General features: G+C 39.5%; 1 protein-coding gene across 1 annotated transcript; it reads right to left on the bottom strand.

Moving 5' to 3' along the window:
- Positions 1 to 1,033: 1,033 nt before the first annotated feature.
- LOC122643446 (berberine bridge enzyme-like 8) lies at positions 1,034 to 3,155 on the bottom strand. Its single transcript, XM_043837065.1, has 2 exons — positions 2,566 to 3,155; positions 1,034 to 2,100 (listed from the first exon to the last, which is right to left on the bottom strand). The coding sequence occupies exons 1-2, from the start codon at positions 3,101 to 3,103 to the stop codon at positions 1,034 to 1,036; spliced, it is 1,605 nt and encodes a 534-aa protein (XP_043693000.1). The 5' UTR covers positions 3,104 to 3,155.
- Between the last annotated feature and the right edge of the window lie 7,901 nt (positions 3,156 to 11,056).

Here is an 11,056-nt window from a genome sequence, read left to right as displayed (position 1 = left end):
CACATGTGCATATCTTTGTAATATTGCATATCATGCATATCCCTTGTAATCTCCTATGTGTATATTTTCACAATCTCCTATTATCACATGTGATAATAGATGAGAATCTTTCATACTACAGTTAGGGTTATGACTGTACAACTATATATCATCCTCCATAGAGAGATGAATGAATTTGGGAAATAATATTGAACTTCAACAAGCTATATGTAGAAGGGGTTGGGAGATAGAAAACTACATCAAAAGGTGAGAGTATTCACAGAGGAGCCCTACTCTCTAGCCGGTGATTTACAAATTCTCAGTCTTTGAAACCTAATATCTCCAACAGATAAAAAACCATCATCGTCAAGTCTATAGCAGCAGGAAAAACCGCCGTCATAGAGAACATTTCTTGTAGTGCCTGCAATTTAATCGGAATTGGCTTGGATCTACTGAGAGTACTAATTCATTACGATCCTATTTTTAAAAACCATGAGCGCTGACGCTGATAGGGCTAGGTTTGACAACCAAGAGTATAATTAGCGTCTTGGACTCAGATTGGGCTGGCGTGCCCAGTCTGATTTTTCCATCCTTATGACTGTTTCCAGTAATTATCTTCCATTTGAAATTATATGTCTCCAATTTACGTGAAGGCTTTGGACTTAATTTAACAAGGAAACGGAACATAACGTGATCAAGTAGCCATCAAATCTATGAATACAACTTGTACACCTCCACAATTAAAAAGCTTTAGACAACTGGTGAAGGTTGATTTTATGAATCTTGGTCAGCTTTTGTCTCACTTAAAGGCCGGTCCTACTAATTTTCTACCATTTGAAAATTCTCCTATGCATGTACAAGAACAGAAGAAGTGAAGGGCTTGAACTTAATTAATTAACATGGATGAATTACATAACAAAACATGATCAAGTACCAATCAAATCTTTGAATTTCAAGGAGCCATTATTAGGCTTAAAAATTTAAATAAAATTTACATACTGTAAATGTAAACAAACAGCGCGCATTTAACAGAGTAACTACTAAGACATTAGCATCAAAAGTTCAAAGGTGGAATGCTTTGCTCATCCCAAAAGAAATTGGTTGGATCAACCATGCTCTTTACAGATGCTAATCTCTTGAAGTTGTTCTTGAAATACTTATCACCCCAAGCACGAGCTTTCGTGTAGCTTGTATTACGTACATCGCTTCTACCCAAATCAAGATCCCTATAATTAAGATAAGCAGCCCTTGGAGACTTGGAAACATATGGGCTCATAAACTTGTAGATCTTTCTCATCCTAACTAAATGTTCATTTGTTGTGTTAGTCCCTCCATTTTGCCAATACATATAGTATTGAATATTGTACAAGTTGCCAGCTCTATGTGGGAATGGTGTTGCAGTGTCTGAGATCTGATTCATCCTTCCACCCATAGGATCTATGATTACCACTGGGCTGCTACTTCCTGCTATAAGCTCTTTCCAAATACTTTCCAACCCAGTTTCAGAAATGGGTTGTTGTAAAAAATCAGACTTGGCCTTGTAATAGATCTTGGACTGTAAAGACCTGTTAAGAAGAACATCAATGGACTCTCCATTAGTAAAGCCAGAAAAATATAGGGTAGAATTGATCCAACTCATCTCAGTGCAGTCCTTGGCTACCAAACCCAGCTCAGGAAAGCTCTTCTGCATCAAAGGGAGGAGTTCCTTAACATTTCCAAGAAACAAAGAATTAAATGAAACTTGGATTGTGCTGTCCTGTTGTGTAGCCCCAGTTGCAACTACTGCCACTGCCCTTACAAAGAGGTCTTCACTGAAATTGTGTGCTACTTGTTGCCATCTACTCACAAGTTTGGTTGCACCTTGTTTTAGTGTTCTTGGGACTGTAAAGACAGTCACAGTAGGTGGAACAGGAACCAATTTGATTTTCCATGAGACAATAATTCCAAAGCTTGCTCCTCCTCCTCCTCTAATAGCCCAAAATAGATCTTCACCCATTGATTTTCTGTCAAGGATTCTCCCATTAACATCCACAATGTAAGCATCAATAATGTTATCAGCAGCAAGCCCATATTTTCTCATCAAGGTCCCTATGCCGCCTCCACTGATGTGCCCACCAACACCTGCGGATAAGGGTGTCAAAATCAAACTGAAACCGAATTGAGCCATATAAATCAGAAGTGTGAACCTGTTTAAAATTGGGACTGTTTAGTTAAATGGTTTAAATCAAACTTAGACAAACTGATGGTAAACCATTTAAAATCGATTACTTTTATATGCATGTATATATATTAAGTTCTCACTAAAAATTAATAGACATTCAAATCGTTTGAATAAAAAATTAAAGCATGTAAACAACTATAACCATACAATTATTCGAAGAAAATATATAACAATAACAATTAATGCAACTCATTGATAAGTTTACATCTATTTCAATAAAAAAAAATTAAACTATTTGAATAAAAAATTAATAAAACCATTTAATAAACAGTTCAAGTTTAGTTTTTGAATCTATTTAGTTAAACGGTCTACCCCTAAGTACGCTAAATTGAACCAAACCAAACCGATCCATTTAACACCCTTACCTACGGTGGAGCAAAGCCCTGCAGGGAAGCCAAGGATGTTGCTTTTATTGGCAATGTGATAATAAACTTCTCCAATAGTTGAACCGGCCTGAACCCAAGCTGTACTTTGTTGTGTATCCACACTGATTGATCGAAGATTACGGAGATCAACGATGATGAACGGGACGTCAGATCGATAAGATAAGCCTTCGTAGTCATGACCTCCACTTCGGACTTTGATCTGCAACCCATTTTTTCTAGAACATATGACTGCGGCTTGGATGTGGGAATTATTAGTGGGTGTGATAATAAACAAAGGTTTGGGAGTATTAGATGATAGGAATCTAAGGTTCTGTATTGTAGATTGCAAGATAGGGGAGAAAGAAGAGTTGTTAGGAGTGTAGAGAACTTTAGAGATTGGGGTGGTGGCTTTAGAATTAGTTGATGAGAGACAATTGAGGAAATTTTCAGAGGTTGAAGTAGAAGTTGCTAAAGAAATTGATGAGGACATGAAAACAGAAAAAAGTGTTACAAGGATTAGAGAACATATGGGATCCATCTTCTCAATGGTTTAGGTTCCTTACATTCATTTGGTATTGGAAATGGACTATTTATATTGGTGGATCTCCAATGTCCAAATTGGTTAATAACTATTATAATTGAGATCCTTGAAATTTCACAAAGTCTTCTTTTTTTGTTTGGACGAAGTCTTCATAAATAATATAAAAATATAAGATTCCTTGTAGCTTTCCTGGAAGTTGATTTTCTTTAATCTGCCGCTGCAATCCATTTTGAATACTCTCTCTCTCTCTTTCTCTCACTAGAATCAAACAGAAGACTGTCTTCAATCATGTATGGCGTAAGAAATTGACTTGGCTGTGAGGTGTTTTTGTGTTTCCGTGAGGAAATGGATATATAAGATCACAAGAATTAGGATTTACTCTCTCTCTCGCTAGAATCAAATGGAAGACTGTCTTCAATCATGTATGGCGTAAGAAATTGACTTTTTGTGTTTCCGTGAGGAAATGGATATATAAGATCACAAGAATTAGGATTTACTCTTCTTATCATTTTCTTCTTTTTTTTTTAATTCTTTTTTTATAAAGGGCTAGATGTAGGTTTATATATCTCCGGGTATCCTCCTCTCTCTTTTGATTCTTATTCGTCAGCCATGTAGTTGGAGCAACGTTGCACCTATTTTAAATTAGTGCAAGCTATTTTGCACCAAATACTTCTCCCACCACCACACAGGATATGTTACCCCTATCCTTTTACCTAGATTTGGGAGCAAAGGACACCTGTGTCATTTTATCGGATGGCAGCTATTGCAATGCCTCCTCCTTTGGCGGGTGGGGTTTTTTGATTATTCATAACCATGAATTGCATGCTCCCTCTATGAACTATGGTTTTGTAGGATCAACACAAAAAACGGAATTTCGAGAACTCCAAGTAGGGCTCGAAAAGTCACTTTCACTGGACTGTCGACAAGTAATCATATGGACTGATTCTCAAAAAATCAGGAACTGATTGTCCACCCCTGAAGAATTTCCTTGGCCATGGAAATTTTTTACTTGGTTGTTTGATATCTCCCACTCTCTTACTTCCCTTCAGTCTGTAATAATATTAAAACAACCTAGATTTTATATACATCTTTTTTATAAGATAGCTAGATATGCTAGAATAAATAAGTACTTGATGGACTGTATGAACACTATTGTAGATATTATGTTTAATCAGTAATATTACTAATTTCTTCACCAAAAAAAAAAAAAATCCAAATTGGTTAATTACTATTATAATTGAGCAAAGTCTTCTTTTTTTTTTTTTTGAACTATCTTCATAAATAATATAAAAAAATAAGATTCCTTGTACCTTTGCTGGAAGTTGACTTTCTTTAATCTGCCATTGCTATCCATTTTGAATGGTTTCTCTGTCTCTCTATCACACAAGATTCAAATGGAAGACTGTCTTCAATCATGTATGGCGTAAGAAATTGACTTGCCTCCGAGGTTTTTTTGTGTTTCCTTGAGAAATGGATATATAAAATCACAAAAATTAGGATTTACTCTTCTTATCCATCGTACATGGAAAAGGACGGTTTGGTCATGTGTTACGACTTAAGAGGTTATTGCGTGGAAACTTTTATTATTCAGATAATCAAATTGGGAGGGAGAGACTTCTGATCATTTTCTTCTTTTTCAGATTTTTTTAAAGGGCTTAGATGTAGGCCAGGATCGTCTACGGCCTACTGCCCGTAGCAGCCATAGCAACACACTAATGAGGTGCGGTGCAATGACCGCCTTACCCCTGCTCGGGCAAGGTGCTCGGACAAGGGTAAAGCGGTCATTGCACCACACCTCATTAGGGCGCTGCTATGGCTGCTATAGTCAGGCAGGCCGTAGACGATCCAAATTCGATGAATATCTGCTATGGGTATCCACCTCTCTCTTTTGATTCTTATCTGTCAGCCAAGTAGTTGGAGCAACGTTGCACCTATTTTAAATTAGTGCAAGATATTTATAAATTAGACATATAAATTGAGACATGTTTTAAATAAGGGATTTTCTCAGCTGAAGGTGTCAAATAATGGAAAAACTTTATTGTCCCTTAAATAATTGTTGAAAAATATAATTTAAATAACTAATTATTTGTGCTCCATGTCACAAAATAAATTATTATATATCATTTCCATATAAAAAAAAAAATTTAAGTTAACAAAACTGATTTGGTATTGACTATTGACTATAATAAGTAACTCAAAGATAATTATTGCAAGATGCGAATGAACTGGGTAGCTTATAGGTTGGGGACCAAGTATATAATCTTAAAACATTATGAGCCTAATGCGGATGAAATTTAATGTGATTTTAATTAGTCCAACCCACCTTGGCCTACAAATTAGAGTTTGTCACATGTGTGAGAACTATCGGAGAATGGATAGGTGTTATTCACGTCCCAGATACATCTCGTCTCAACATATCGATGGTCACGATATAGAGCGGCGGCATTTTAATAGAGGCATGCTCAAAATGATCCAATGTCCACCGAAAGGGATGATCACATCTCTTAACAAGCCCACAATACATTTAATGTGTGCTCACTTAAGCTAATCCTTCTCGGAATGCAAGTCACTGAGAGTCCCATCATGTCAGATCAATCTACATCCTCCCGTTCACCACTATGTATGACGTAAAGATCTCATGTAAGAAGGACCAAATCTGAGCATACTCCATTGGATCCGGATGTAATTCAACAACGGTTGGAGAATCCTGATTTAGTTCAATCTCTCTTCTTGAGTTCACTCTCCCTTCTAGTCTCTCCTTTTGACTGGTTGCTTTGAGAACTGATTTTGGCATCTAAAAATCCAATCGAAATCATCTCCAGTCAGATTCAAGTGTCTTTAATTGTGTTTGCAGGTCCACCCATTCAACAGCCTGCATCCCTCTGTAGTTTTCATCCACAACATTTGGCTCCCATTGACGGGTTAGTGTGATATCCCCCATACCCAGTTAGACTTATAAAAATTTCTTATTAATACTGCTAGGTGTTGGCAGGTTTAGGTTTCATCGGAACCAAGAGATGGGTTTACCTAATGGTGAGATTTTGCTATTTTAATATTTTCTAGCATGGTATTAATTCGTTTAAGATTTATTTTGGGAATATACAAGTATGTAAAAAAAATGTATGTGCTTCAATAAATATATTATGATTGAAGAATTTATCTATGCTTTAGTGAGAGGCAATGGGTTTTCTTTTGTTATGATGAATTTGGGTTGGCTCAAAAGTAGCTAATAGGTCCAAGGATCCATGGGTTCACACTTGGACCAATAAGTTGGAACAATCGTTTGGTTCTATGAGAACAAGGGTTAAAACGAGGCAAAGTGGGGATTTTATAAGCCATAAGGGAAGGTTTTCTTCAGCAAAACCGTTGGGAACTCTCCTCAACCTTCTTTTATTTTATTTTATTTTTTGATGAACAAAAGAAAACCATTTAAAGATAATGAGAAGAGGTTACAATAACGTTTCGAGACTGAGATATATTACACCTATTTACCATGGCATTATATGCCAGATTTTTAACTTCAGAAAAGATCTCTTCGTTAGTGCTCCAAATAAAACTACTCTTAGTGGAATTACTAGTTAGGTCTGCTAACTCATAAAACTATGTACCAAAACTATGTACTAACAACCATGGGATTTTTTTCTGCTCTGTGGGGTTTAGAAAATCTCTGAGATTTCTGTCAATACACCCTATCTCTTTGATTTTGATATTTGCTTTCGTAACTGATAAACCCAAATTCACATCAACCAATCAGGGGCGGCCACGTATCCTAAATCAGGAAAGAAGACCCGCCTAGGGCCGGACCAGAACTAAACCGGCGAACCAAGGATGGACTCGATCCAAACCGAGCACGGGCGCTAATGACCCTCCACGGACGGCCATCCGCATGACCACCCTCCGGGTGTGACCTCGGACAATCACAGGAGTAGACCCTAGTCTAAGAACAAGGTACCACGGTCGCCATCAGCAAGACATGCACCATCACAAGGACTCTAGGCCACCGCCTATCGAGTCACGTAGTCTGAACAGACTTATGCACCAGAAACCCCATCTACCACGTAGATGAGGTCTATCCACCAAAGACGCCAAGTCTATCAGGACACTACTTCTTACAAGAAGACAACTACCAAGTCTATCAAGGACACCACGTCTCTCCGGAAGATGACTACCAGGTCTACCGTGACACCACATCTCACGGGAAGACAACCTATCAAGGACAAGCCCTGCTACTCAGGGACTCTATCACCTACGGCAAACACTCTACATCAACTAGGACTCTCCACACCGCCATACACTACTATAAAAGGCAAGGTACACAACCCCATCAGGGGACATCTTAACTCATATTGAATACTACTATTCATCTATTTGCTCAGAGAGATCTAATTTAGGCATTGGAGAGTCCTAGGCCGGAACCACACCGGTTCTCCTTTGTCACCTCAGGGTCTTTTGTAGGTTACGGCACTCGAAGGACCGCTGAGCAATTTATTGACGCAATAGTAACCATCTTCCATCCTGATAAACCAAAAATATACGGGCTAGTCCCGAGAGGCCACGTGTCTTGACCCGAAATAGAAGGTAGCCCAAGCCCGGCCACGATAGAACTAGTTCGGTAACCCAAGAGGAATAAGACCCAAACACTCTGTGGAGCATCACCCCAGTGGTTTAATTCAGTGGAAAACCTCTTAGGATGTCATCCTATATACCTGTTAAAAGATGGGTTGCAGACCCATGCAGCTGCTCTGCTCACAGTCTGATGTCAACTTCAACTCCAGGTAATCTCTCTCCTACCCAAATATGTGGGGCCCACACTTGTTCAGATATGTACTTGGTCTTGGAAGGGGTGTTGGTACAGTGCCCAAGTGATAGGCCTAACACCTGTGCAAGCCCAAGGCAAAAACAGCAAGATTCCATTCTCTGGGCAATGTACTGGGCGATTGGCCCAAAGGCCCAGTCAAACGCCCAAAGTGCCTGAAACTGACTTATTGGACTCCAGACACCTGGGAACCAAGCATATAGCCTGTGAACACCCTCTAGAGGTAGATGGGAATTTTAAAAACCATTACCCACCTCTGGAATCATGTGGACCGCACATGTGCAGCCAGAATGGTCCAGAATGCACTAAAAAATGCATTCTTGGGAGTAGGGACCTATGGCCAAACAGGCATTAGTTATTCTAAAACTATAAATAGGAGAGGACCAGCCTCCCATTCGTTCCTACTGTTGCTACTGAGATAGAAAGAAATAAAGAGAAGGAGAAGGAAGAAGAAGAGAAAGAAAGGAAAGGAATGGGGAGGAAGGAGAGACCAGGGCTGCCTTTGACATTGATCTCAGCCTACATACAAGATCAAAGGTAAGATCTCTATACCTGTACACTGCTGTTCACCATGATAGACCCCAGTTCTCAGGCTAGGCTGGTGTGTCTCTGACCAATAGAGCTCACAACACCACTTGGATGCCTAAGGAAAGCTTGGGATCTTGCATGCATGAGCATTGCATGCAAGATCTGACCATCAAATGGGCTGATTTTTTGCTGCTACTGTAGTTGAGACTGACTTTAGTCTCACTGGGAAGAGCTGCAATGCAGGCTTGCACCCATAACATGCAGTCTGGGCATGGATCTCTGCATGCAATGGGATTTCTTCACACTTTACCATAAGACCAGATTTGTTTTATGTAAATATATGTAAATCAAGCCTTGCATGCAGCCAAAGTTGGATCCAAAGCCTAAGCTCAGCCTAGACAGCCATTCTTTGTGCTGTCAGAGCTCACCCCAACTTCCAAATGAGTAAACCAAGATTGAATCCATTTTGGACCAATGCATTTAGCTCCAATTTAGGTCCATGGCCATCCTACATACTTCCCTGATCGAAACCATGGCCAGCCCTATTGTAGAATTCAAGATATGGAGTTGAAACTCGTGTTAAATAGGCTTTGGGTGATGCACTGGTCGACTGATCAAATGCCCAGAGATGGTTTTTGGACTTAGACATGAATTCTGCTTTGTGGATCCTCATCAATGGGCCTAGGACAGCATGGGGATGTAAATGACCAAAATACCCTTCCCCGTTGGTCCTTGTTGTCATCCATATCTCAGATGCTCAAGTGGGCCCCACAGGGCCAGGTAACCATACACAGAATTGGTTTCAGTTAAGCTCTAAACCTTGCATTGGTTTATGAAGTTGATAGGGCCATGCATAGGCAGGCCATGTTGTGGAAATACTGAGACAAATGAATCCTTCATCTCGGGATGATGCACCGGGAGATGGACCCGAAAGCCTAGTGCAAGACTTAGAGAAATCTAGCAATACCTATATACATACAGAGTCAGTATAATTAAGCCTAGACCAGCTCTAGAACACTAATGTAATCTTGAACCTTGTTTAACACACTTTTATGATTCGATAAACTAGGTTTTAATCCCGAGCTCGAGGTGCAGTGCCAGGTACCAGCAGGGACCAAGCCAATAGCTGAGCCAGTAGGACTAGAGCAAGGTGAGTGAAATTAGACCATGTATGTAAATTTAACATGACCAACAAGTCATGACAATTACAATAATGCTATTTACTCTATTCACTTATTTCAATTGCTTTATGCTCTGTTAAATACGGAATGCCTAATTTATGAATACTGAGAATAAACAATGAATGCTTGTATGTGAACTGCTAGACTAGATGTCGTAGTAGGCTTGGAAATGAGGCATGTGGTAGCCCGTAGAATAGGATGCCATTGACACCACCCTACTCATACTATGCCATATAGAATACATTAGGCTAGAGTATCATCACCCATGCTACGCACCCTTGCTAACAGGGGTTAAGGTGTTGGATGTCTGTGAGAGTAACCATATGAAAGAGAAAAAGGAAAAGAAAAGAAAATGAAAGAAAGAGAAAAGAGATGGAAATGTTTTACACCAAAAGGGTGGTTATGTGGATATATGCCAGCAAAAAGAATATGTTATGTTGAATTGAGGATGGATGCCTCACAGGTTAATCCCAGAGGGCTGGTCGGGCTGACCTTGGTGACTGATGCAGGAGTTGATCGATCCTCTTCGACAACTCAATGGGTGTATCGTAGGAAGGGGTTAAAAGCCCACACTAGGGATATATGTGTTGGGGATTGTAGTAGCACTCTACCTGCCTTAGTTTTGATGTTAGGTGGCTAATAAATAAAATGAATTGCACTGTATGTAGGACTCATATGGTTGTGCTTGCTTGTACATGCATGGTTATTGTTTCATTCACGGGCTCGGTGGAGCTCACACTCTTTTGTATATGCTCTTGTTAGATGATCAAGCAGGTGGATGTCTCTATGGCGGGGAGGCTCATCTCGCGGAGGTGGGCCTTGATTATTATGACAATATTGGTGTGGACCCGGACAGAGGTCATACCACTGGTGCGAGTCTTTTCGGTGATAGTTGAAGAGGATCCGTGATGGGTGTGCTAGTGACTCTATTTTTTGTCGTGGGATTCTTTTACTTATGTTAGGGATCCCTCTTTTGTATAGCTTTATTTTGGGGCTTGGGTTGCCTTGCCCTGTTTATATTCTTTTGTAAAGCTTGGTTGGATAGAGTTGGGACTGCTGTTGTTGAGAGAGAGAGAGAGAACTAAAACAATGATGGTTGTATATATGCTTTCCTTTTGGTTCCTTAAAAGCTTAATGTAAATATTAGTCTTCTGCAGCACTCTGTGTTGTACATCTTGCATTATTGTGGATGTGTGTGTGTTTGTGAATGGATTAACAACTTCTAGATCCTTGCAGTTTGACGTATTGCTACTGTGCAATTCGGGTCACCTACCTAATCCTCCCAGGGGGTGGTTTGGGGTGTGACAAAGCTTGGTATCAGAGCGAGAAGCTCTTCTTACATTCACAAACAGCGGAATAGGATTAACAACTTGCAAAAAGCTAAACACATAATAATTAAATTAACAAAAGGTAAAATGTAAATAA

Source organism: Telopea speciosissima, chromosome 10 (assembly GCF_018873765.1).
Source record: "Telopea speciosissima isolate NSW1024214 ecotype Mountain lineage chromosome 10, Tspe_v1, whole genome shotgun sequence".
Lineage (NCBI taxonomy): Eukaryota > Viridiplantae > Streptophyta > Magnoliopsida > Proteales > Proteaceae > Telopea > Telopea speciosissima.
Note: the sequence above shows the minus strand (reverse complement) of the source record. Positions and strands in the feature narration are given on the sequence as shown.